Source organism: Salmo trutta, chromosome 32, assembly GCF_901001165.1.
Source record: "Salmo trutta chromosome 32, fSalTru1.1, whole genome shotgun sequence".
Lineage (NCBI taxonomy): Eukaryota > Metazoa > Chordata > Actinopteri > Salmoniformes > Salmonidae > Salmo > Salmo trutta.
In genome coordinates, this window is record NC_042988.1 from 39,839,627 (window position 1) to 39,866,351 (window position 26,725).

A 26,725-nucleotide genomic window follows, 5' to 3' on the forward strand; every position below is an offset into this window, starting at 1 on the left:
ATTTTAGCTTCCAAATGAGAGATTTGGGTTTTCATAAGGAAAGTGCCCTGCTTGATCAGTGGCCCACCCCTGTGAAGAGGAGGGGTTATAAACGATGAAACACATCCTTCCCCCCTGTCCACTATATAAGCCTTTGACGAAAAGATAACCAGGTGGTTCCAGTACGTGAGGTCTGCAGCCTCTACGTTAGAAGGACACACATGTCAAGGACAGAACTAAGCCAACCTCGGCGTGAGCTTTGATGGCGAATGGTATGAACTTTGAGCTTATTCACTACAGAAGTGATACTTCCTAGCCGTTGAGTTAGCTCTGTAGACGTGGGCTAGGAAAGGACGGACGACGGATCCAGTCTAACAGACGGACGAAGATACCACCACGTATCCAATTTACCACCATTGACATTCTTAAGAGTTTACAGGAAGATCTGTTGGCCAACCCGGCCAGCATCTACGACCAATCTACCGAAGCGCAGCTCAGAGTAAATATTTATTGCATTTTCCTTTTCCAAATGGGCGGTAATTTAGAATGCATAAGATAATGTATTTACGATAGCATAGCTGCTGTTTCTTCGTTCCTAAATCTTCCCGCTCTTTCATTCAAGCCCAACCCCCTTTCCTTTGTGTAACCAGCTTTCATACAGGTTCTGTCCACCAGGACGTTTTCTGTATGACATCATTTGTATTCTGTGTATATGTAATTCTGTGTGATTAGTTTAGGTATTTAGTAAATAAATAATTAAACCCAATTTTGTATTGCTGATTCAACTTGTTAGCCAGGGTGCGTGAAGATAGCCAAGAATTTACAACTTTCATTATGAGACTGAAAATAAGATAAGGGTTAATATTGACTGCTATCGATGTAAAATATTACTAAGTATTTTAAGAGTTTATTCGGAAGATAACGGCTCTATAAACGTTCTTCCGTGGTGCCCCGACTTTCTAGTTAATTACATTTACATGATTAGCTTAATCAGGTAATATTAATTACAGAGAAATCATTTTATAAGTTAGCATGTCATATCACTTAATCCGGCATAGCCAAAGACACGACATCACATACTGACCACACAATACACCCATCAGAGTTGGACTCTATTCCACTTCAAAGGGATCAACATTCAATTCATGAGCAAAAAAGTCCATACCCTCTGAATTGAATTGGAATGGGACCCCAACCCTGATTCCTGTGTCCCCATGTTGTAAGCATAGCTCCTACCAGAACATCCTGTCAAACCCATGTTGACATCCATACCTTCCTGTCTGTCCTCGCCTGTAGGTTCCGTATGCGCCAGGTGAACATAGTGGGGACCAGTCCTCCCAGCCAGCCCTCCAGGAAGATCCAGACCCTGCAGGCTCCTCCAGATATCTCCCCCTACAACGTCACCCTCCGAACAGCCTCAGAGACCAGCCTCTGGCTCCGATGGGTGGTGCGTCCTGACTAGATTGTTCTCCTCATAAGGGCATAAGGAACACAGACACGCATGTACACAATATCTGGTTCTCTGTCAGTCTCTGTCTCTCTGAATCTTTGTCTCTCTGTCAGTCAGTCTCTGTTTCTCTGTCTCTCTGTTTCTCTGTCAGTCTCTGTCTCTCTGTATCTCTGTTTCTCTGTCAGTCAGTCTCTGTTTCTCTGTATCTCTGTTTCTCTGTCAGTCTCTGTCTGTCTGTATCTCAGTTTCTCTGTCAGTCAGTCTCTGTCTCTCTGTATCTCAGTTTCTCTGTCAATCAGTCTCTGTCTCTCTGTATCTCTGTTTATCTGTCAGTCAGTCTCTGTTTCTCTGTATCTCTGTTTCTCTGTCAGTCTCTGTCTGTCTGTATCTCAGTTTCTCTGTCAATCAGTCTCTGTCTCTCTGTATCTCTGTTTCTCTGTATCTCTGTCTCTCTGTATCTCTGTTTATCTGTCAGTCAGTCTCTGTTTCTCTGTATCTCTGTTTCTCTGTCAGTCAGTCTCTGTCTCTCTGTATCTCTGTTTATCTGTCAGTCAGTCTCTGTTTCTCTGTATCTCTGTTTCTCTGTCAGTCTCTGTTTCTCTGTATCTCAGTTTCTCTGTCAGTCAGTCTCTGTCTCTCTGTATCTCTGTCAGTCAGTCTCTGTATCTCTGTCTCTCTGTCAGTCAGTCTCTGTATCTCTGTCTCTCTGTCAGTCAGTCTCTGTATCTCTGTCTCTCTGTCAGTCAGTCTCTGTATCTCTGTCTCTCTGTCAGTCATTCTCTGTATCTCTGTCTCTCTGTCAGTCAGTCTCTGTATCTCTGTCTCTCTGTCAGTCAGTCTCTGTATCTCTGTCTCTCTGTCAGTCAGTCTCTGTATCTCTGTCAATCCATCTGTTTCTCTGTCAGTCAGTCTCTGTATCTTTGTCTCTCTGTCAGTCAGTCTCTGCTTCTCTGTCTCTCTGTCAGTCAGTCTCTGTTTCTCTGTCTCTCTGTCAGTCCGTCTCTGTCTCTCTGTCAGTCAGTCTCTGTATCTCTGTTTCTCTCAGTCAGTCTCTGTCTATCTGTCAGTCAGTCTCTGTCTCTCTGTCAGTCCGTCTCTGTCTCTCTGTCAGTCTCTGTCTCTCTGTCAGTCAGTCTCTGTCTCTCTGTCAGTCTGTCTCTGTCTCTCTGTCAGTCAGTCAGTCTCTGTCTCTCTGTCAGTCAGTCTCTGTTTCTCTGTCAGTCAGTCTCTATATCTCTGTTTCTCTGTCAGAGTCTCTGTATCTCTGTCTCTCTGTCAGTCAGTCTCTGTCTCTCTGTCAGTCAGTCTCTGTTTCTCTGTCAGTCAGTCTCTATATCTCTGTTTCTCTGTCAGAGTCTCTGTATCTCTGTCTCTCTGTCAGTCAGTCTCTGTATCTCTGTTTCTCTATCAGTCAGTGTGTATCATACCTTCTCAACCTTCCTCCCCACCTCCTCTCTTTCCAGCCTCTTCCAGAGTGGGAGTACAATGGGGACCAGGAGTTGGTGGGTTACCGGGTTCAGTACTCCAGAGCGGCATCTAAGGAAGGAGTCCTATCCCATGTCATCAGTGACCGGCTGGAGAGGGAGTTTACCATAGAGGACCTGGAGGAGTGGACAGAGTATGAAGTCAGGGTTCAGGCCATCAACGGCATGGGTTCTGGGCCCTGGAGCCAGCCTGTCCAGGGCAGAACCAGGGAGTCTGGTAAGACTGTGGAGACAGCTAACACACTCATACTACACACACATAAACACACTTGTACTGAACACACACACACACAGGCTGTATTCTAACCTCTGACCCCTGTGTAGTGCCATCCTGTGGTCCCACCAATGTGTCAGCCTTCGCCACGACTTCCAGCAGCATCCTGGTCCGCTGGGGGGAGGTCCCTCAGACTGACCGCAACGGACTCATCCTGGGATACAAGGTCAGTGCCACACACACACACACACACACACACACACACACACACACACACACACACACACCTAAACAGGAACCTAAACATACACACTCACTATTACCCGTTGTCCCCGTGGTCTCCCAGGTGGTGTATAAGGACAAGGGTTCAGACTCTGTCCCTCAGTACTGGGTGGTGGAGGGGAACACCAGCCACAGTGTTCAGTTGAGTGGTCTGGGGAAGTACGTGCTGTATGAGATCCAGGTTCTGGCCTTCACACGGATAGGAGACGGCAGGAGCAGCAGGCCGTCCATCCTGGAGAGGACCCTGGACGATGGTGAGCATTACTCACTGACCTAATACCTTGGGTTCAAAACCCGGGTGTCCAGCACGCCACAGCACTGTGTTAGCCTGTTGAGATAAACACGGCAATGAAGGGGCCCCCCTAAAGGAGGCTACTGGCCACGTCAAGACTATTCTACCCTCAGCCAGAACCACTGGTCCTGTTATCCTCTATTCTGTAATTGTATTGATAAAGGTAAGCTCAACTAGATCAACATGGACACAGTACTGTTGTGTTGGTATTGTCCTCCTAACCCATGTTCCTCCCTCTGTATCCACAGTCCCAGGTCCTCCAGTGGGCATCCTGTTCCCAGAGGTGAGGACCGGCTCAGTCAGGCTCATCTGGCAGCCTCCTGCCCAGCCTAACGGCATCATCCTGGGTACGTCTACTACCACAGCCCCCTCCCCCTCTATACATCCATTATCCTAACAGGTAGTAGTATTTCTAACTAACGGCTGTATCTAAACCACAGGGGCTCTGTATCTCAGGGTCCAAGCTCTCATACCAAGACACTAACCACCTACTGCTGTATCTAAACCACAGGGGCTCTGTATCTCAGGGTCCAAGTTCTCATACCAAGACACTAACCACCTACTGCTGTATCTAAACCACAGGGGCTCTGTATCTCAGGGTCCAAGTTCTCTTACCAAGACACTAACCACCTACTGCTGTATCTAAACCACAGGGGCTCTGTATCTCAGGGTCCAAGCTCTCATACCAAGACATGAACCACCTACTGCTGTATCTAAACCACAGGGGCTCTGTATCTCAGGGTCCAAGCTCTCATACCAAGACACTAACCACCTACTGCTGTATCTAAACCACAGTGGCTCTGTATCTCAGGGTCCAAGTTCTCATACCAAGACACTAACCACTTACTGCTGTATCTAATCCACAGGGGCTCCATATCTCAGGGTCCAAGCTCTCATACCAAGACACTAACCACCTACTGCTGTATCTAAACCACAGGGTCTCCATATCTCAGGGTCCAAGCTCTCATACCAAGACACTAACCACCTACTGCTGTATCTAAACCACAGGGGCTCTGTATCTCAGGGTCCAATCTCTCATACCAAGACACTAACCACCTACTGCTGTATCTAAACCACAGGGTCTCCATATCTCAGGGTCCAAGCTCTCATACCAAGATACTATCCACATTCTGTTTATTACGTTGTCCCTGGTTCCTCTAAGACACAATGCAATCTATGTCCATGTTCTTTATTGACAACATTTCAACATTTTAGGTCGTCAACAGATCGTTTCCCGTACTGAATCGTCATGTTCCTCTCTCCGACCTAGCCTATCAGATTACACACAGACAGAACACCTCCAATAGCAACGCTGCCACTGTGGACGTGCTGAGCCCCAGTGCACGACAGTATACAGCATCTGGACTGAAACCAGAGTCCGTCTACGTGTTCCGCCTCACCGCTCAGACACGCAAGGGCTGGGGGGAGGCTGCAGAGGCCCTGGTGGTCACTACAGAGAGGAGAGGTAGGTACTGACCCGACTAGGGAGGAAATAGTGCTGGGGGGAGGCTGCAGAGGCCCTGGTGGTCACTACAGAGAAGAGAGGTAGGTACTGACCCGACTAGGGAGGAAATAGTGCTGGGGGGAGGCTGCAGAGGCCCTGGTGGTCACTACAGAGAGGAGAGGTAGGTACTGACCCGACTGGGGAGGAAATAGTACAAACATAATGTAGCTTTCAATTATTTACTTCCTTTATTTATGTTTTCATGTGTTTATTTATTCATGTATTTATTTATTTATATTTGTATTTTTGCATCTATTTATTTACATCTATTTATAAATTTATTCATTCATTGATTTACATATTTATTACAGTCATTGCGGTTATGTATGGGAACGGTGATTGACAGTGTGTGTTTGCCCCGCCCCTTCAGCGCGGCCCCAGCCAGCCAGCCGTCCCACAGTGCCCCAGGAGGACGTGCAGGCGCGCAGCGTGATGTTGTCATGGGAACCAGGTAGCGACGGCCTGTCACCTGTCCGCTACTACACGGTGCAGTACAGAGAGCTACCAGACAGTAACTGGACTGTCCACTCTGCATCGGTCAACCACGAGGCCAGCTCCTACATAGTGGACAGGTACAGTACACACCCTACCTAGTACCCTACCTAGCACCCTCACTAATGCACTACCTAGCACAATACCTAGTACCCTATCTAGTGCAGGTGAGAGGGCAGAGAGACCTTATTCACATTTAAAGGAATGTGTTCATGTAGGGTTATGAATGTGTTTATGTAGGGTTATGAATGTGTTATGTGGGGTTATGAATGTGTTTATGTAGGGTAATGAATGTGTTCATGTAGGGTTATGAATGTGTTTATGTAGGGTAATGAATGCGTTTATGTAGGGTAATGAATGTGTTATGTGGGGTTATGAATGTGTTTATATAGGGTTATGAATGTGTTAATGTAGGGTTATGGATGGGTTTATGTAGGGTTATGAATGTGTTTATGTAGGGTAATGAATGTGTTTATGTAGGGTAATGAATGTGTTATGTGGGGTTATGAATGTGTTTATATAGGGTTATGAATGTGTTAATGTAGGGTTATGGATGTGTTTATGTAGGGGTATGAATGTGTTTATGTAGGGTAATGAATGTGTTATGTGGGGTTATGAATGTGTTATGTAGGGTTATGAATGTGTTATGTGGGGTTATGAATGTGTTTATGTAGGGTAATGAATGTGTTCATGTAGGGTTATGAATGGGTTTATGTAGGGTTATGAATGTGTTTATGTAGGGTAATGAATGTGTTTATGTAGGGTAATGAATGTGTTATGTGGGGTTATGAATGTGTTTATGTAGGGTAATGAATGTGTTATGTAGGGTTATGAATGTGTTATGTGGGGTTATGAATGTGTTTATGTAGGGTAATGAATGTGTTCATGTAGGGTTATGAATGGGTTTATGTAGGGTTATGAATGTGTTTATGTAGGGTAATGAATGTGTTTATGTAGGGTAATGAATGTGTTATGTGGGGTTATGAATGTGTTTATGTAGGGTAATGAATGTGTTATGTAGGGTTATGAATGTGTTATGTGGGGTTATGAATGTGTTTATGTAGGGTAATGAATGTGTTCATGTAGGGTTATGAATGGGTTCATGTAGGGTTATGAATGTGTTTATGTAGGGTAATGAATGTGTTTATGTAGGGTAATGAATGTGTTATGTGGGGTTATGAATGTGTTTATGTAGGGTTATGAATGTGTTCATGTAGTGTTATGAATGTGTTTATGTAGGGATATGAATGTGTTTATGTAAGGTAATGAATGTGTTATGTGGGGTTATGAATGTGTTTATGTAGGGTAATGAATGTGTTATGTAGGGTAATGAATGTGTTATGTAGGGTTATGAATGTGTTATGTGGGGTTATGAATGTGTTTATGTAGGGTTATGAATGTGTTATGTGGGGTTATGAATGTGTTTATGTAGGGTAATGAATGTGTTATGTGGGGTTATGAATGTGTTTATGTAGGGTAATGAATGTGTTATGTAGGGTTATGAATGTGTTATGTGGGGTTATGAATGTGTTTATGTAGGGTAATGAATGTGTTCATGTAGGGTTATGAATGTGTTATGTGGGGTTATGAATGTGTTTATGTAGGGTAAGGAATGTGTTCATGTAGGGTTATGAATGGGTTTATGTAGGGTTATGAATGTGTTTATGTAGGGTAATGAATTTGTTTATGTAGGGTAATGAATGTTTTATGTGGGGTTATGAATGTGTTTATGTAGGGTAATGAATGTGTTCATGTAGGGTTATGAATGGGTTTATGTAGGGTTATGAATGTGTTTATGTAGGGTAATGAATGTGTTTATGTAGGGTAATGAATGTGTTATGTGGGGTTATGAATGTGTTTATGTAGGGTTATGAATGTGTTCATGTAGTGTTATGAATGTGTTTATGTAGGGATATGAATGTGTTTATGTAGGGTAATGAATGGGTTATGTGGGGTTATGAATGTGTTTATGTAGGGTAATGAATGTGTTATGTAGGGTAATGAATGTGTTATGTAGGGTTATGAATGTGTTGTGTGGGGTTATGAATGTGTTTATGTAGGGTTATGAATGTGTTATATAGTGTTATGAATGTGTTATGTGGGGTTATGAATGTGTTTATGTAGGGTTATGAATGTGTTTATGTAGGCAGCCTTTAAACACAGTGTTACCACACTATCTAGTACATGTCTAGGATAACTCTAGGTTGAAGACATAAGTGAACTGACAGGGGACATTCTCTCCTGCCAGCCTCAAGCCATTCACCTCCTACCAGTTCCGAGTGAAAGCCACCAACGACATCGGGGACAGTGAGTACAGCCAGGAGAGTGAGGCTGTCACCACGCTACAGGACGGTAAGGACATCATGGAAATGAGACTGACTGACTCCGTAGACCTGCAAACTCGCTTTCCAAAACCTTTTTCAAATCGTACAAATATTTTGAGAGTTTGCTTAAGTCTTCCTGTGGTGCCAGATGGACAGGGTTTTGAGAGTTTTCTTAAGTCTGCCTGTAGTGCCAGATGAACAGAGTTTTGAGAGTTTGCTTAAGTCTGCCTGTAGTGCCAGATGGACAGGGTTTTGAGAGTTTGCTTAAGTCTGCCTGTAGTGCCAGATGGACAGGGTTTTGAGAGTTTGCTTAAGTCTGCCTGTAGTGCCAGATGGACAGGGTTTTGAGAGTTTGCTTAAGTCTGCCTGTAGTGCCAGATGAACAGAGTTTTGAGAGTTTGCTTAAGTCTGCCTGTGGTGCCAGATGGACAGGGTTTTGAGAGTTTGCTTAAGTCTTCCTGTGGTGCCAGATGGACAGGGTTTTGAGAGTTTGCTTAAGTCTGCCTGTAGTGCCAGATGGACAGGGTTTTGAGAGTTTGCTTAAGTCTGCCTGTAGTGCCAGATGAACAGAGTTTTGAGAGTTTGCTTAAGTCTGCCTGTCGTGCCAGATGGACAGGGTTTTGAGAGTTTGCTTAAGTCTTCCTGTGGTGCCAGATGGACAGGGTTTTGAGAGTTTGCTTAAGTCTGCCTGTAGTGCCAGATGGACAGGGTTTTTCAAATGAGGAACTATTTTGTTGGTTTCATTGAGCCAAACTGTCAACTATTTGAACCCAGGTTGATGTTGATTCAATGCTGTTTTTGCTGGGTTATCCTCATGAGACCTGTGTCTAGTCACTCCACTGTACTGGGAGACAGACAGTCCTCCTCACTAGGCAGCCATTGCTGTCTCTCTGATTGGTTGACTGTACACACTGTACTTCAGCAGTGGCAGCAGTGAGAGCAGCCACTCTGTGTTGTGTTTCAAAGCATTAGGAAGTGTTATCAATATGGCCTGTTGTAAAACAGAAGTACACTGTCCACTGATGATGATCTCATACTGAGCATCAGACAATCACACTGCTTGTGCTTGTTGACACAATAGCCCTACTGTGTGTGTGTGTGTGTGTGTGTGTGTGTGTGTGTGTGTGTGTGTTTATACAGTGTTAATACAGTCCACCAGTTCAACGATACCCTTATATCTGTCTCCACACAGCCCCAGACAAAGCTCCCACAATCCTCTCTGTTACACCCCACACCACCACGTCGGTGCTGGTCCGATGGGAGGTAAGCGGTACATTTGTAAGGTGCAGTTTTCTCTCGTCTAGATAGTTTCCTTGCCACTGTGTTGTTTTTAAGTCTGGTGGTCCAGGCTTGGTTTACTGTAAAACACTTTGTTGATGTTGGACTGTGGATATAAAAAGGTCTTTATAAATAAATGTGACTGATCCCCCCTCCAGCCGCCTGCTGAGAAGCAGATAAACGGGGTACTGCTGGGGTTCAGGGTACGATACCGGGAGTTACAATACGACCACCTCCGTAGCTTCACCATACGAACCATCAACAGCCCCGCCTCCAACTGGGCCGAGCTCACCGGTGAGTTGACCTCTGACCTCTGTTTGTTTCCTTAACCTTTTCCTCAGCTCTCAGCATTTAGGTGACTGTGGGTCTACTCTGTTCACACGTTACCATGAAGACCTAACATCAGTCTGCTCCCTCTCTCTCTCTCCTCCCTCTCTCCTCCCCTCTCTCCTCCCTCTCTATCTCCTCCCCCTCTCTCTCCCCCCTTTCTCGCCTCCCCCTCTCCCTTCTCCCTCTCTCTCTCTCCTCCCTCTCTTTCCTCCCTCTCTCTCCTCCCTCTCTATCTCCTCCCCCCCTCTCTCTCCCCCCTTTCTCGCCTCCCCCTCTCTCTCTCCTCCCTCTGTCTCTCCTCCCCCCCTCTCTCTCCCCCCTCTCTCGCCTCCCCCTCTCTCTCGCCTCCCCCTCTAACTTCTCCCTCTCGCTCTCCTCCCTCTCTCTCTCCTCTCTCTCTCTCTCTCCTCCCTCTCTCTCCCTCCTCCCTCTCTCCTCCCTCTCTCTCCTCCCTCTCTCTACTCCCCCTCTCTCTGCCTCATTATGGTGGCTGCCCTGACTCCCTGTGTTCTGTCCTCCCTCCTCCCTCACCCCTCCTCTCACCCTGTCCGTCACCCTCTAGCCCCCTACAGTGTGAGGAACCTGAGCGAGTCCTCTCTCACCCAGTACGAGCTGGATAGTAAGTCCACTGTATCACAGGAGGCTGGTGGGGAGGAGGGGCTTGTGGTAATGGCTGGAGCGGAATTAGTGGAATGGTATCAAGGACATCAGACACATGTTTCCATTCACTCCGTTCTGGCCCTTAAGATGAACCGTCCTCCCCTCAGCAGCCTCCTCGCTCTCTCTCTCTGTCTGTCTGACATTCATCTGTGTATGTAAACGTATGTTTATGTCAGTGTGTCTTTGCCAACACCCCACATCTCTGCTCTTCCTCATTTGTCTTAATATTTAACTATCCTGTCATGGTGTTGTTTTACCTCTTCCTCATCAGGTGTGTCCTGACCTTTGACCTCTTCACTTTATCTCTCTGCTTTTCCTTCAGCTCATATAGTTGTATGACCAGTTCCACTGCTGTTGGATGGTCCTCCCAGGCCATTTGTGGACAACTCTTTCTGTGTTTCTCCCCCCACAGACTTGAGTAAACACAAGCGTTATGAGATCCGCCTAAGTGTGTACAACGCCGTGGGAGAGGGGCCTACCAGCACGCCACAGGAAGTGTTTGTAGGAGAGGCAGGTAAGAAGCGATGATGAGATCAACTTTATTGTCCCTAGTGGTTCCACTGTTCTGGAAAACGAACCCAAGCACAGCTCAACTATTTAAAGGTATTTGACATATGAATTGGACCAGGTCTGACCAATATCACTATCACTATTGAATGTTTATCCTCCACTCCACTCCAGTTCCAACAGCCCCGCCCCAAACTGTGACCATCCAATCATCAACAGCCACCCAGCTGGATGTCACATGGAGCCCGCCTCCTCTTGACTCTCAGAATGGAGACATACAGGGGTACAAGGTGAGGATCACAATTTGGGCAATCACTTAACCTGAACCACTTCTAACATGTGGGTCTGTAGTATACCATAATGTAGTATACCATACTGTAGTATACCATACCGCAGTATACCATACTGTAGAACATGTGGGTCTGCAGTATAGCATAATGTAGTATACCATACTGTAGTATACCATACTGTAGTATACCATACTGAAGTATATCATACTGTAGAACATGTGGGTCTGTAGTATACCATTATGTAGTATACCATACTGTAGTATACCATACCACAGTATACCATACTGTAGAACATGTGGGTCTGCAGTATACCATACTGTAGTATACCATACTGTAGAACACGTGGGTCTGTACTATACCACACTGTAGTATATCATACTGTAGAACATGTGGGTCTGTAGTATACCATACTGTAGTATATCATACTGTAGAACATGTGGGTATGTAGTATACCATACTGTAGTATATCATACTGTAGAACATGTGGGTCTGTAGTATACCATATTGTAGAACAGGTGGGTTCTTTAGTATACCATACTGTAGTATACCATACTGTAGAACGTGTGGGTCTGTGGTATACCATACTGAAGTATACCATACTGTAGTATACCATACCATAGAACGTGTGGGTCTGTAGTATACCACACTGTAGTATTCCATACTGTAGAGCATGTGGGTCTGTAGTATACCATGCTGTAGTATACTGTAGTATACCATACTGTAGAACATGTGGGTCTGTAGTATACCACACTGTAGTATACCATACTGTAGCACATTTGGGTCTGTAGTATTCCATACTGTAGTATACCATACTGTGGTATACCATACTGTAGAACGTGTGGGTCTGTAGTATACCATGCTGTGGTATACCATACTGTAGTATACCATACTGTAGAACATGTGGGTCTGTAGTATACCATACTGTAGTATACCATACTGTAGTACATGTGGGTTTTTAGTATACCATGCTGTAGTATACCATACTGTAGTACATGTGGGTCTGTAGTATACCATGCTGTAGTATACCATACTGTAGTACATGTGGGTTTTTAGTATACCATACTGTAGTATACCATACTGTGGTATACCATACTGTAGAACGTGTGGGTCTGTAGTATACCATGCTGTGGTATACCATACTGTAGTATACCATACTGTAGAACATGTGGGTCTGTAGTATACCATACTGTAGTATACCATACTGTAGTACATGTGGGTTTTTAGTATACCATGCTGTAGTATACCATACTGTAGTACATGTGGGTCTGTAGTATACCATGCTGTAGTATACCATACTGTAGTACATGTGGGTTTTTAGTATACCATACTGTAGTATACCATACTATGGTATACCATACTGTAGAACGTGTGGGTCTGTAGTATACCATGCTGTGGTATACTATACTGTAGTATACCATACTGTAGAACATGTGGGTCTGTAGTATACCATACTGTAGAACATTTGGGTCTGTAGTATACCATGCTGTAGTATACTGTAGTATACCATACTGTAGAACATGTGGGTCTGTAGTATACCACACTGTAGTATACCATACTGTAGCACATTTGGGTCTGTAGTATTCCATACTGTAGTATACCATACTGTGGTATACCATACTGTAGAACGTGTGGGTCGGTAGTATACCATGCTGTGGTATACCATACTGTAGTATACCATACTGTAGAACATGTGGGTCTGTAGTATACCATACTGTAGTATACCATACTGTAGTACATGTGGGTTTTTAGTATACCATGCTGTAGTATACCATACTGTAGTACATGTGGGTCTGTAGTATACCATGCTGTAGTATACCATACTGTAGTACATGTGGGTTTTTAGTATACCATACTGTAGTATACTATACTGTGGTATACCATACTGTAGAACGTGTGGGTCTGTAGTATACCATGCTGTGGTATACCATACTGTAGTATACCATACTGTAGAACATGTGGGTCTGTAGTATACCATACTGTAGTATACCATACTGTAGTACATGTGGTTTTTTAGTATACCATGCTGTAGTATACCATACTGTAGTACATGTGGGTCTGTAGTATACCATGCTGTAGTATACCATACTGTAGAACATGGGGGTCTGTAGTATACTATACTGTAGAACATGTGGGTCTGTAGTATACCATGCTGTAGTATACTGTAGTATACCATACTGTAGAACATGTGGGTCTGTAGTATACCACACTGTAGTATACCATACTGTAGCACATTTGGGTCTGTAGTATTCCATACTGTAGTATACCATACTGTGGTATACCGTACTGTAGAACGTGTGGGTCTGTAGTTTACCATACTGTAGTGTAGCACCCTGTAGTACATGTGGGTCTGTAGTATACCATACTGTAGTATACCATACTGTAGAACAGTGTTTGTCAAACCTCTCCTAGACCAAGCTGGTTCCACTTGATCTGTTCCAGAACTGGTACATCTGATCCAACCGGTCAATCACAACACACACACAGACACAATACACACACAAACACACACAACAGACAGACAACACTCACAATACACACAACACACACACACACAACACACAACATAAAACACGTTAAGCCATAGATGAAGTAAGTGAAACAACTGTCCATATGTGAATAGAACCTCTGACCCTTCATCATGTAATATAGATCTATCTGAATATAACCTCTGACCCTTCATGTATTCTAGATCTATCTGAATGTGAATATAACCTCTGACCCTTCATCATGTATTATACATCTATCTGAATATAACCTCTGACCCTCCATGTATTCTAGATCTATCTGAATGTGAATATAACCTCTGACCCTTCATCATGTATTATACATCTATCTGAATATAACCTCTGACCCTCCATGTATTCTAGATCTATCTGAATATAACCTCTGACCCTTCATGCATTCTAGATCTATCTGAATGTGAATATAACCTCTGACCCTTCATCATGTATTATACATCTATCTGAATATAACCTCTGACCCTTCATGCATTCTAGATCTATCTGAATGTGAATATAACCTCTGACCCTTCATGTATTCTAGATCTATCTGAAAATAACCTCTGACCCTTCATCATGTATTCTAGATCTATCTGAATGTGAATATAACCTCTGACCCTTCATCATGTAATCTAGATATATCTGAATGTGAATGTAACCTCTGACCCTTCATCATGTATTATAGCTCTATCTGAATATAACCTCTGACCCTTCCTCATGTATTCTAGATCTACTTCTGGGAGTTCCAGCTGCAGAATGAGACAGAGAGACTGCGTACCATGTTCCTCCCAGAGCTAGGGGTCAAGCTTAAGAACCTGACTGGCTATACCACATACATGATCAGCGTAGCAGCCTTCAACGCAGCAGGGGACGGGCCCCGGGGTCCCCCGACCAGGGGTCGAACACAACAGGCTGGTAAGGGCCACACACACACACACACACACACACACACACACACACACACACACATACAGCTGGCCAGTAAAGGACACACTAACACACACACACATGCACACTGACACACACAGACACACCACCAACAGTATATGTGGTATTGCCCACCAGAGGGCGTTCTCAACAAGCAGGTGAGCTCTAAGCCAGAGCGACTGGGTTAGAGCCAGTCAGTAGTACAGTACAGAGTTACAGTAAGAGTAGGAGGCTGACCAACAGCACTGCATCACATCTACTACTGTATCTGTGCTACCCACCACCAGGGTAGCCTAGTGGTTAGAGTGTTGGGCTCGTAACCGAAAGGTTGCAAGTTCAAATCCCCGAGCTGACAAGGTACAAATCTGTCATTCTGCCCCTGAACAAGGCAGTTAACCCACTGTTCCTAGGCCGTCATTGAAAATAAGAATTTGTTCTTAATGGACTTGCCTAGTTAAATAAAAAATGAGGCTCCCTCTTCTTCTGTATCTTTCTATCTCCCGCTCTCCCACTCACTGTTCCAATGTTCTCAAGTGCCCGTTTGAAGGATATGCTCAATACCCTGTTTCCAGCCACAGTAGCACTGCATGAGAAACGGATGAGAGCTTTCAGCTCTGACTCAGTGGTTCTCAGTAGTATGCACTACACACTGTGTAACTATCTGTACTGTAACTGTGCGACTCGTGTCTCTCTATCTCTTTCCTGAAGTCCCAATTCAGTTTGAAGGATATTCTCAGGACCCTGTGTCCTCTCTGTCCTGAAGTCCCAGTTCAGTTTGAAGGATATTCTCAGGACCCTGTGCCCTCTCTGTCCTCAAGTCCCAGTTCAGTTTGAAGGATATTCTCAGGACCCTGTGTCCTCTTTGTCCTCAAGTTCTCAGGACCCTGTGTCCTCTCTGTCCTCAAGTTCTCAGGACCCTGTGTCCTCTCTGTCCTCAAGTCCCAGTTCAGTTTGAAGGATATTCTCAGGACCCTGTGTCCTCTCTGTCCTCAAGTCCCAGTTCAGTTTGAAGGATATTCTCAGGACCCTGTGTCCTCTCTGTCCTCAAGTCCCAATTCAGTTTGAAGGATATTCTCAGGACCCTGTGTCCACTCCAGGAGAAACGGATGAGAGCTGTCAGCTTGAGTCACTGGTATTCAACACCAGGGACACGTACTGCACAATACAGATTGTGTAACCGTCAATGTTGTCCCCTTCCCTTATAGTAAATAGGACATATATGGGACAAGTTTGGACACAGGATATGGGAACTAACAGTCAAGGGGGTGAGGGGGGTTTTGAGTCTTATTAAGGATTTGACAGCTACTACTAACGTTTTCATGGGGAAATCACAGGGGTGGAATGGAAGCCTGATGACTCTATAGAGGAAGAGGAGGAGGAGGGGAAGAAGAGGAGGATGGTACTGTATAGGGTTGAATATTTTCCCAGTATTTTACAAATGTTTCATCCTGAGAATAAATCACTTTTCTCCCGGGTAACCCAGTATTTTCCACCAAAGCCATACATTTATTCAAAAGCATATGAAGCATATACTGTCTGGATTTGATAGAAATAAAAAATAAAGCCCATAGATGTAGTTAGCTATATGCTCTCTTGGGTAAATACATGAAACTAGCTCCAGTAGGCTAATATTTTTGAGTGTGAACTGTATTACTGTACTGCATTGTATTATACTGTATTATACTGTATTACTGCACTGTATTGTATTATACTGTACTGTATTATACTGTATTACTGCATTGTATTATACTGTATTACTGTACTGTATTATACTGTATTACTGTACTGTATTGTATTATACTGTATTACTATACTGTATTGTATTATACGGACTGGAATTACGCGCTTCGTTCAAACCATGATAAAGCAGGGAGAGAACATGTGATTCTGGTGCAGCACATGCAGACTACAACGTTCCAAGTATAGGTGTCAGGGGCGTCGTAAGGGACAGACCAAGGCGCAGCGGGTATCGTGCTCATCTTCTTTTTTATTACGAGTGAATACTTAAACAAAAATAAACCAACGCCAAACAACAGTTCCGTAAGGACACAAGGACTATATGAAAAACAACCACCCACAAAACACAAAGGAAAACAGGCTGCCTAAGTATGGCTTCCAATCAACGAAAGACAACGAAAGACACCTGCCTCTGATTGGAAACCACACTCGGTCAAACCTGGAAAACGGAACATAGAAAATGAAAACTAAAACCAAAATCCCCTAAACCAAAAACCCCAAAACACAAAACAAACACCCCCTGCCACGCCCTGACCATACTACAATGACAAAAGACCCCTTTACTGGTCAGGACGTGACAATAGGCTAGCGAATTAGATTTTAATTTTTAAATATAATAAGGCCTATTTGTATAATTATTAGGCTGACGCATACATACCTTTCATAACATTTCCCCTAATGTTATTAGTCTTCCTCCTCTTTCACTCTCTAGTGTTGCCTCATTCCTTCCTCGCTTTCAACAGTTAAATGAAAGACATTTCATTGTCCTTATCTTCATCATTCTAGTCACATCCTTGAATAATGCAGGACTAGAATGAGATGCAGAGGGCTTTCACTTCTCTTCACGAAGAATGAGTGGTTGGTTATGGGTCTGAATAAATAACTACTACAGCCTACCGCCATCACACGTTCACTCTTCTTTCAGACTACCAGTGAGTTCTACTGGCTGCTCTTCTTTCAGACTACCAGTGAGTTCTACTGGCTGCTCTTCTTTCAGACGGCCAGTGAGTTCTACTGGCTGTTCTTCTTTCAGACGGCCAGTGAGTTCTACTGGCTGTTCTTCTTTCAGACGGCCAGTGAGTTCTACTGGCTGCTCTTCTTTCAGACTACCAGTGAGTTCTACTGGCTGCTCTTCTTTCAGACGGCCAGTGAGTTCTACTGGCTGTTCTTCTATCAGACTACCAGTGAGTTCTACTGGCTGTTCTTCTATCAGACTACCAGTGAGTTATACTGGCTGTTCTTCTATCAGACTACCAGTGAGTTCTACTGGCTATTCTTCTATCAGACTACCAGTGAGTTCTACTGGCTATTCTTCTATCAGACTACCAGTGAGTTCTACTGGCTGCTCTTCTTTCAGACTACCAGTGAGTTATATTGGCTGCTCTTCTTTCAGACTACCAGTGAGTTATATTGGCTGTTCTTCTTTCAGCCTACCAGTGAGTTATATTGGCTATTCTTCTATCAGCCTACCAGTGAGTTCTATTGGCTGTTCTTCTTTCAAACTACCAGTGAGTTCTACTGGCTGTTCTTTAAGGAGACAGGCCAGCGGAGCACAGGTGTGTGCGTTTTGCGTAAGACACCGAGGCTATAAGTTAGAAGCTTATGATGCATCACCCATCATTCATTAGCTAAATATGGGGCTAAATGTATTTCCTGAAAGACGTAGGCTAGGCCATCTATATATGGGCCAATATATCAATCTAGAACAGGATTCTGTATTTTAGATGCCATTTGAATGGAATTGGTTGAGAGTGAAAGACAGTGAGAGTGTGCTGTCTCGTACACTGATCTAAAGCAACTATATCTGAGAGTTTTAAAACTGCAGCTGCAAAAAAAAATAAACATCTTTACAATTAAAAAACAAGGTGACCCCTGAAAGCCAGATGGACATGGGTAAATTAGACACGCATTCGGTCATTATATTACTGTAGCGTAGGCTGTGCTGCAGCAAATGTAGGCCTACCTGTCACAAGAACAACAAGTTACCATGAGATGATAGGTCTACATACTGAGATGGGCTGCCGGTCCCCAGCCTGAGCGTTGATGAGTCATCATGCAGTGACCAGAGAGAAGGCCGTAGACAATCCAGATTTAGACAACGCATATCATTAAACAGTTCCATTTCACGTCATGCTGTTCATGTCAATTATTTATTATAATTTACTGGTTTATCGCAGTTATTTATCCTGGGAAAATGGAGTGGTTTTGAGCGGTAAATATAGAGGACTGCATTGTTGGTTAAGGGCTTGTAAGTAAGCATTTCACTGTTTAGGTCTACACCTGTTGTATTCGGCGCATGTGACAAATAACATTTGATTTGATTTGATTTTAACCCTCGGTAAATCTCAGTAACCGTGTTCTCGCAATTCAACCCTAGTACTGAAGAGGGATCGGGACACATGTGGATTGGGTTGTTCTGACCCAGGTCCAGCCACACTACTGACACACACAAAGAGGCCTGTGTTCAGTCAGTCACCCCCCTGCAGACAAACACACTAAAACCTCCTCTGTGGTTTCTAGAGGGGAATCAGTTTACAGAATGAATTCCTCTGGTGTTTCCCGCAGCCAGCCTGGCCACCTGGCCTCTTGAAGGACTGGGACATTGCAGAGAGAGGCAGAGGGGATGAAGTACTGAGGAGACCACAGAATATTCTGGCTCCCCGCTCCTCTCTGCTCTGCAGGGCTCTGGAGTTAAAACAGAGAGACTGCAGAATATTCTGGCTCCCCACTCCTCTCTGCTCTGCAGGGTAACTGGGAGAGGAGCCAACCCAAGCCTTGGCAATTTAATGCAGAATTCTCACATGACTTCTGGAAGGTCAGGGGATGAATGGATGATTGTATCTGTCCCAGTCCCCAAGAATAATACTAGTATTGCTTCAGTATAATGACTTTGATGAATGAAGCAGACTGCCAGGATATAAACTCAATCACATAGTGGCTTTCCAGATAAGGCTTTCAGTAGTGTGTTTGACTTGTACAACAGCATATCCCGGATGGAGGGAGTTGTCACGTGATCTAGGACCTGACAGGACCATGGTGCGCCAGCCTAAGTGTCCTTCCCTAACCATGGCTCTCTTTCTCTCTCTCTCTCTCTCTCTCTCTTTCTCTCTCTCTTCCTCTCCTCTCCCTCTCCTGTTTCTCTCTTTCCCTCTCCTCTCTCCTCCCTCTCCCTCCTTCCCTCTCCCTCCCCCTCCTCCTCCTCTCCAGCCCCCAGTAGACCCAGCTTCCTCCACTTCAGTGAGCTGACCACCACGTCAGTCAACATGTCGTGGGGAGAGCCAGGCCAGGCCAACGGCATCATCGAGGGCTACCGCCTGGTCTACGAGCCCTGCACACCTGTTGATGGTGAGACACACACACACACACACAGACATGAACGCATGCACACACACACACACACACACACACAGTCTCATGGATGGTGAGAAACACACTCACGAGTGTTGATAGTGAGAAAACACACATACACATGAACTTATGCACACGCACACACACAGACACTGACACACACACAGGCTCATGGATGGTGAGGTACACACACACTTACATACACACACACACACACGCACGCACGCAAACATGCACACACAGACAAACAAACACACACAAACACAAACACACACTCACACACCCATGGACGGTGAGAACCTCTGGAGCCTTGAAGCCTGGAAGGCTGTTAGTTACTTTGTTATGCCTTTAAACTACCCAGATAGATAGATAGTTTACTATCAGTCTGTAAGATGATTTACAGTCATAAGCTAGCATCACCGCTGCCATGGTCTTAGATTGGTGTCCTAATCTGTTACAGCTGGGTAGGTCTATGCCAACCCTGTGGCCACATGCAGTCAGCTTGTTTACAACTTCCTCTCTCTCCTGTTGAGAGAAAACCCAGATAATAGCTGGTATGTGTGGTTGGGTATCCAGATTCCTTAGTAATTAGGAACAGACAGGGGTGATGGTTTGGGAATGGGAGGTAGAGAACCTCTGTGGTCCCAGGCCTGTTGGCCACTAATGGGTTCTATCTGGCCCCTAGAGCAGTCAGCCTTGTGGGAGAGAAAGAGGCACAGCAGGGTCTGGGATGGTGGAGGAACATTTCTCTCTATCTGGAGGGGTGCAGTGATAGGTCACATCTGTTTATTAGGGACACTCACGCTCATTTACCATGAACTGTCAGTAGGGAGGTGGAAAGGTGCTACCATGAACTGTCAGTAGGGAGGTGGAAAGGTGCTACCATGAACTGTCAGTAGGGAGGTGGAAAGGTGCTACCATGAACTGTCAGTAGGGAGGTGGAAAGGTGCTACCATGAACTGTCAGTAGGGAGGTGGAAAGGTGCTACCATGAACTGTCAGTAGGGAGGTAGAAAGGTGCTACCATGAACTGTCAGTAGGGAGGTAGAAAGGTGCTACCATGAACTGTCAGTAGGGAGGTGGAAAGGTGCTACCATGAACTGTCAGCAGGGAGGTGGAAAGGTGCTACCATGAACTGTCAGTAGGGAGGTGGAAAGGTGCTACCATGAACTGTCAGTAGGGAGGTGGAAAGGTGCTACCATGAACTGTCAGTAGGGAGGTGGAAAGGTGCTACCATGAACTGTCAGTAGGGAGGTAGAAAGGTGCTACCATGAACTGTCAGTAGGGAGGTGGAAAGGTGCTACCATGAACTGTCTGTAGGGAGGTGGAAAGGTGCTACCATGAACTGTCTGTAGGGAGGTGGAAAGGTGCTACCATGAACTGTCTGTAGGGAGGTGGAAAGGTGCTACCATGAACTGTCAGTAGGGAGGTGGAAAGGTGCTACCATGAACTGTCAGTAGGGAGGTGGAAAGGTGCTACCATGAACTGTCAGCAGGGAGGTGGAAAGGTGCTACCATGAACTGTCAGTAGGGAGGTGGAAAGGTGCTACCATGAACTGTCAGTAGGGAGGTGGAAAGGTGCTACCATGAACTGTCAGTAGGGAGGTGGAAAGGTGCTACCATGAACTGTCTGTCAGTAGGGAGGTGGAAAGGTGCTACCATGAACTGTCAGTAGGGAGGTGGAAAGGTGCTACCATGAACAGTCAGTAGGGAGGTGGAAAGGTGTGATATGTAGGTTGTGTGTCCATGTGTTAGTGTGTTTTGTGTGTCCTTGAGTGTGTGCAAAGGTATGCTTGTCTGTCCATGTATAGTGGTGTGTGGCCTATTGCATTCAGAAAGTATTCAGACCCTTTGACTTCTTCCACATGTGTTACGTTATTCTAAAATGGATTAAATTGTTAATTTTTTTCACTCATCAATCTACACACAATGACATAATGACAAAGCAAAAACAGATTTTAGACATTTTTGTAAATATATTTAAAATAAGCAACTGAAATTTACATAATTATTCAGACCCTTTACTCAGTACTTTGTTGAAGCACCTTTGGCAGCGATTACAGCCTCGAGTCTGCTTGGGTATGATGCTACCAGCTTGGCACACCTGTATTTCGGGAGTTTCTCTCATTCTTCTCTGCAGATCCTCTCAAGCTCTGTCTGGTTGGATGGGGAGCATCGCTACACAGCTATTTTCAGATGTCCAGAGATGTTAGATCCGGTTCACGTCCGGGCTCTGGCGGGGCCACTCAAGGACATTCAGAGACTTGTCCCGAAGCCACTCCTGCATTGTCTTGGCTGTGTGCTTAGGGTCATTGTCCTGTTGGAAGGTGAACCTTCGCCCCAGTCTGAGGTCCTGAGCGCTCTGGAACAGGTTTTAATTAAGGATCTCTCTGTACTTTGCTCCGTTCATCTTTACCTCGATCCTGACTAGTCTCCCAGTCACTTCCGCTGAAAAACATCCCCACAGCATGATGCTGCCACCACCATGCTTCACCGTAGGGATGGTGCCAGGTTTCCTTTAGACGTGACTCTTGGCATTCAGGCAAATCTTGGTTTCATCAGACCAGAGAATCTTGTTCCTCATGGTCTAAGAGTCTTTAGGTGCCTTTTGGCAAACTCCAAGAAGGCTGTCGTGCCTTTTACTGAGGAATGGCTTCTGTCTGGCCACTCTGGAGTGCTGCAGAGATGGTTGTCCTTCTGGAAGGTTCTCCCATCTCCACAAAGGAAATCTAGAGCTCTGTCAGAGTGACCGTCGGGTTTTTGGTCACCTCCCTGACCAAGGCCCTTCTCCCTCGATTGCTCAGTTTGCCTGGGCGGCCAGCTCTAGACAGAGTCTCGGTGGTTCCAAACTTCTTCCATTTAAGAAAAATGGAGGCAACTGTTCTGGGGGACCTTCAATGCTGCAGAAATGTTTTGGTACCCTTCCCCAGATCCCTGCCTCGACCCAATCCTGTCTCTGAGCTCTACGGACAATCCCTTCGACCTCATGGCTTGGTTTTTGCTCTGACATGCACTGTCAACTGTGGGACCTTTATATAGACAGGTGTGTGCCTTTCCAAATCATGTCCAATCAATTGAATTTACCACAGGTTGACTCCAATCAAGTTGTAGAAACATCTCAAGGATGATCAATGGAACAGGATGCAAATGAGCTCAATTTCGAGTCTCATAGCAAAGGGTCTGAATACTTATGAAAATAAGGTATTTCAGTATTTTTTATTTTTTATGAATTTGCAAAAATTCTAAAAACTTGTTTTCGCTTTGTCATTATGGGGTATTGTGTGTAGATTGCTGAGGATTCTTTTTTATTTAATACATTTTAGAAAAAGGCTATGAAAAATTCAAGGGGTCTGAATACTTTCCGAAGACACTGTATATTTAGTGTATGTTGTGTAGCTTCTAGCCTCCAGTATCTCCAGCCTGTATTTCTATACTGACTCCTCTCTGTCTCCTCTCCGCTCCATTCCAGGTGTTAGTAAGATAGTCACAGTGGACGTGAAGGGCAGCACCCCCCTGTGGATGAAGATTAAGGACCTGGCTGACGGGGTGACCTATAACTTCAGGATCCGGGCCAAGACACTCACCTACGGGCCGGAGATGGAGGCTAACATCACTACCGGACCAGGAGAAGGTATGTAACAGAGTATCTCTGGTCCAGCTAACATCAATACTGGACCAGGGAAAGGTATGTAACAGAGTATCTCTTGTCCAGCTAACATCACTACTGGACCAGGAGAAGGTATGTAACAGAGTATCTCTGGTCCAGCTAACATCACTACTGGACCAGGAGAAGGTATGTAACAGAGTATCTCTGGTCCAGCTAACATCATTACTGGACCAGGGGAAGGTAGCCTGGCTGGTCATAGGTCGTGTTCAGTAGGGAACACTGTAGCTAGATGTTTTGCAACAGAAAATGAAGATCTGTGTTCTTATTGGACAAGTTCAGCTCGTACCTCCGTGTTTAAAAAAAGTTAAAAATGTTTTCTCCCTACTGCTGGCTTTGTCAGTGCTCTGTTTGTCGTATTACAGTATGTACATATCCTGTCCTGCTCCCCTCCTCCCCCTACCCATCCCCTCCCCAATCCACTCTACCCCTCCTCTCCCCTTCCCTCCTCTCCTCTCCTCTCCTCTCCTCTCCTCTCCTCTCCTCTCCTCTCCTCTCCTCTCCTCTCCTCTCCTCTCCCTACCCATCCCCTCCTCTCCCCACTCCACTCCACCCCTCCTCTCCCCTTCCCTCCTCTCCTCTCCTCTCCCTACCCATCCCCTCCTCTCCTCTCCCCACCCCTCCCCACCCCACTCCTCCCCTCCTCTCCCCACCCCTCCCATCCCCCCCCCCCTCCTCTCCTCTCCCCACCCCTCCCCTCCAGGAGCCCCAGGCCCTCCAGGTGAACCCTTTATCTCCTGGTACGGCACGGCCCTCACCTTACACTGGACCAGTGGAGACCCAGGCCGAGCTCCCATTACACGCTACGTCATTGAGGCCAGGCCCTCTGGTGAGTCCAAGGGATATTAGACCTTAGACTTGCCTGGTGCAACTGAACCAATGGAACCAATGGAACCAATGGAACCAGTGGAACCAATGGAACCAATGGAATAGTGTGAAAGTGCAAAACCCACCCATCTGGGACTTTAGGCAGGCTCAATCAAACACTCTGTATTGTCTGCTCCCCTCTAGATGAAGGACTGTGGGATATCCTCATCAAAGACATTCCAAAGGAAGTGACATCATACACACTGAACCTGGACATGCTGAGAGAAGGGGTTACTTATGACTTCCGGGTCATTGGGGTCAACGACTACGGCTATGGCTCCCCCAGTGCTCCTTCACCCTCTATCTCTGGTTAGTTATGCTTGCTTAGTTATAATACATGTCTGAATATTACAACATACATATGGATGCCTTTCCCAGACCTGGATTGAGCCTATTCCAGGACAAAAAACTATTTTAACCAGTGGAATTTCTATTTGACTTACATTTTAATTCTGTACTTGTCTCCATCTAGGTCCGGGAAACCAGCCCATACAGTATAGGTTTAGTTAGTGACGTGTTCTTCCTCTTGGTACAGATGTCTGTTATCTAGCTCTCTTGTGACTCTTATCTCCAGCCCAGAAAGTGTCTCCCTTCTATGAAGAGTGGTGGTTCCTGGTGGTCATCGCTCTGGTGGGCCTAATCTTCATCCTCCTCCTCGTCTTCATCCTCATCATCAGGGGCCAGAGTAAGAAGTACACCAAGAAGGCTGACTCAGGTAGACAACACAGAGAACTGCTCCATGTATAACTGTCCTCTCTGATTCATGTTTCTTTCAACTTTTTGTTCCATTCCCAACAGTCCATTCCCAACATTCCATTCCCAACATTCCATTCCCAACAGTCCATTCCCAACAGTCCATTCTCAACATTCCATTCCCAACATTCCATTCCCAACATTCCATTCCCAACATTCCATTCTCAACATTCCATTCCCAACATTCCATTCTCAACATTCCATTCTCAACATTCCATTCCCAACATTCCATTCCCAACATTCCATTCCCAAGTTATTGATACTTTTGAGGGGTGGTTTCCCGGACACCGATTTAAGACTAGTCCTTGACAAAATAATTATGTTTCGATGGAGATTCACCATTGATCTATCTTTTCAGTCCAGGACTAGTCTTAATCTGTGTCTGAGAAGCTGGCCCGTTAGGAGAATAGCCCAGAGTCATCAGTCGGGATTGGAACATCTGAAAACTATTTATACAATTATAAAAATACTGCATGACCATTGTAATATAAGACCAAGCTAAAAGCACTATCAAATTCAATTATAGCCCATTTAACAGTAACAGTTGTCACAAAGTGCCTTGCATAAGCACAGGTAGACAGGAGAATGAGAGATGAGAGGTCATTATTGTCCCCTGTTTAGAAAGAATGTGTATCGATCTGCCAGTGTGAGTGTCCAGGGTTTGTTCTGATGTTTAAGCCAATAGTCATTCAGTCAGTACACTGTGTGTGACTTCTGTCCCTAACCCCACAGTGCCAGACTGACGCTCTGCTGAGTCATCCCAGGTTACATCACTGTTGGACTCTGGCATCACGGGTTGACTGCCACTGCTCCTCCTCTGTATTTTTTGTGGGAGCACCGATGTCCAAATCCAGTAAAATAATCACTTGATAACAACCTGTTAGAACTCACAGTGATGGAGAGAAAGAGAGGGGGACGCCCCGTTAGTGTTTAGTGTGGTGTTGAGAGTGGTCCTATAGTGTCCTGGGGTTCTGTAGGGGTCAGGGGTCGGTCAACAGGGCTTTGGCTGGTCCAGGAGAGACAAGGACAGAGTTTGTCTGCGACACAAAGAGCCCCTTTTAGAGCCTGCACCCCCAGCTACCCCCCAGCCACCACTGGCAACACAGCCGTTTGTACCACTGACAAGTTGTTTGTTTTACTGTGGTCCAAACTCACCACCAGGACCAAGCACCAGCATGGTGAGTCACACTAACCAGCCAGGAGGAAGAGAGAGGAGAGGTCACTGCCCCCTAAACCCTGCCTCTACACCTCAACTGTTCTGCCTGCGGCTAGGGAACCCTGACCTGTTCACTGGACGTGCTACCTGTCCCAGACCTGCTTTTTTCAACTCTCTAGAGACAGCAGGAGCGGTAGAGATACTCTGAATGATCGGCTATGAAAAGCCAACTGACATTTACTCCTGAGGTGCTGACCTGTTGCACCCTCGACAACCACTGTGATTATTATTATTTGACCCTGCTGGTCATCTATGAACATTTGAACATCTTGGCCATGTTCTGTTATAATCTCCACCCAGCACAGCCAGAAGAGTTCTGGCCACCCGTCATAGCCTGGTTCCTCTCTAGGTTTCTTCCTAGGTTCCTGCCTTTCTAGGGAGTTTTTCCTAGCCACCGTGCTTCTACACCTGCATTGCTTGCTGTTTTGGGTTTTAGGCTGGGTTTCTGTACAGCACTTTGTGACATCAGCTGATGTAAGAAGGGCTTTATAAATACATTTGATTTGATTGATTTATACTGTGTATGAGGGTATATATTTGGGCATGTGGGTCAGTCAAAACATTGTTTTGTTGGATCAGGGCCTGGCACCTCAGTAGAGTCTCTAACAATAAAGGTTTTATAGTGAGACTG

At 45.3% G+C, this 26,725-nt stretch overlaps 1 protein-coding gene across 3 annotated transcripts in view; it reads left to right on the plus strand.

Moving 5' to 3' along the window:
• The window catches only part of LOC115171889 (protein sidekick-2), a 346,069-nt gene that overhangs the window by 302,851 nt on the left and 16,493 nt on the right, over window positions 1–26,725 (plus strand). For 2 of the 3 annotated variants that reach the window (XM_029729082.1, XM_029729084.1), the window contains exons 24-42: window positions 1,276–1,426; window positions 2,893–3,130; window positions 3,238–3,353; window positions 3,474–3,663; window positions 3,950–4,048; window positions 4,972–5,166; window positions 5,576–5,777; window positions 7,946–8,049; window positions 9,214–9,284; window positions 9,458–9,593; window positions 10,192–10,248; window positions 10,702–10,803; window positions 10,971–11,086; window positions 14,313–14,499; window positions 19,456–19,593; window positions 23,064–23,225; window positions 23,962–24,087; window positions 24,270–24,434; window positions 24,700–24,840. In XM_029729082.1, the coding sequence (XP_029584942.1) occupies window positions 1,276–1,426; window positions 2,893–3,130; window positions 3,238–3,353; window positions 3,474–3,663; window positions 3,950–4,048; window positions 4,972–5,166; window positions 5,576–5,777; window positions 7,946–8,049; window positions 9,214–9,284; window positions 9,458–9,593; window positions 10,192–10,248; window positions 10,702–10,803; window positions 10,971–11,086; window positions 14,313–14,499; window positions 19,456–19,593; window positions 23,064–23,225; window positions 23,962–24,087; window positions 24,270–24,434; window positions 24,700–24,840 (2,696 nt within the window). The remainder of the gene's footprint in view (window positions 1–1,275; window positions 1,427–2,892; window positions 3,131–3,237; window positions 3,354–3,473; window positions 3,664–3,949; window positions 4,049–4,971; window positions 5,167–5,575; window positions 5,778–7,945; window positions 8,050–9,213; window positions 9,285–9,457; window positions 9,594–10,191; window positions 10,249–10,701; window positions 10,804–10,970; window positions 11,087–14,312; window positions 14,500–19,455; window positions 19,594–23,063; window positions 23,226–23,961; window positions 24,088–24,269; window positions 24,435–24,699; window positions 24,841–26,725) is intronic. The other variant, XM_029729085.1, reaches the window with a different exon arrangement.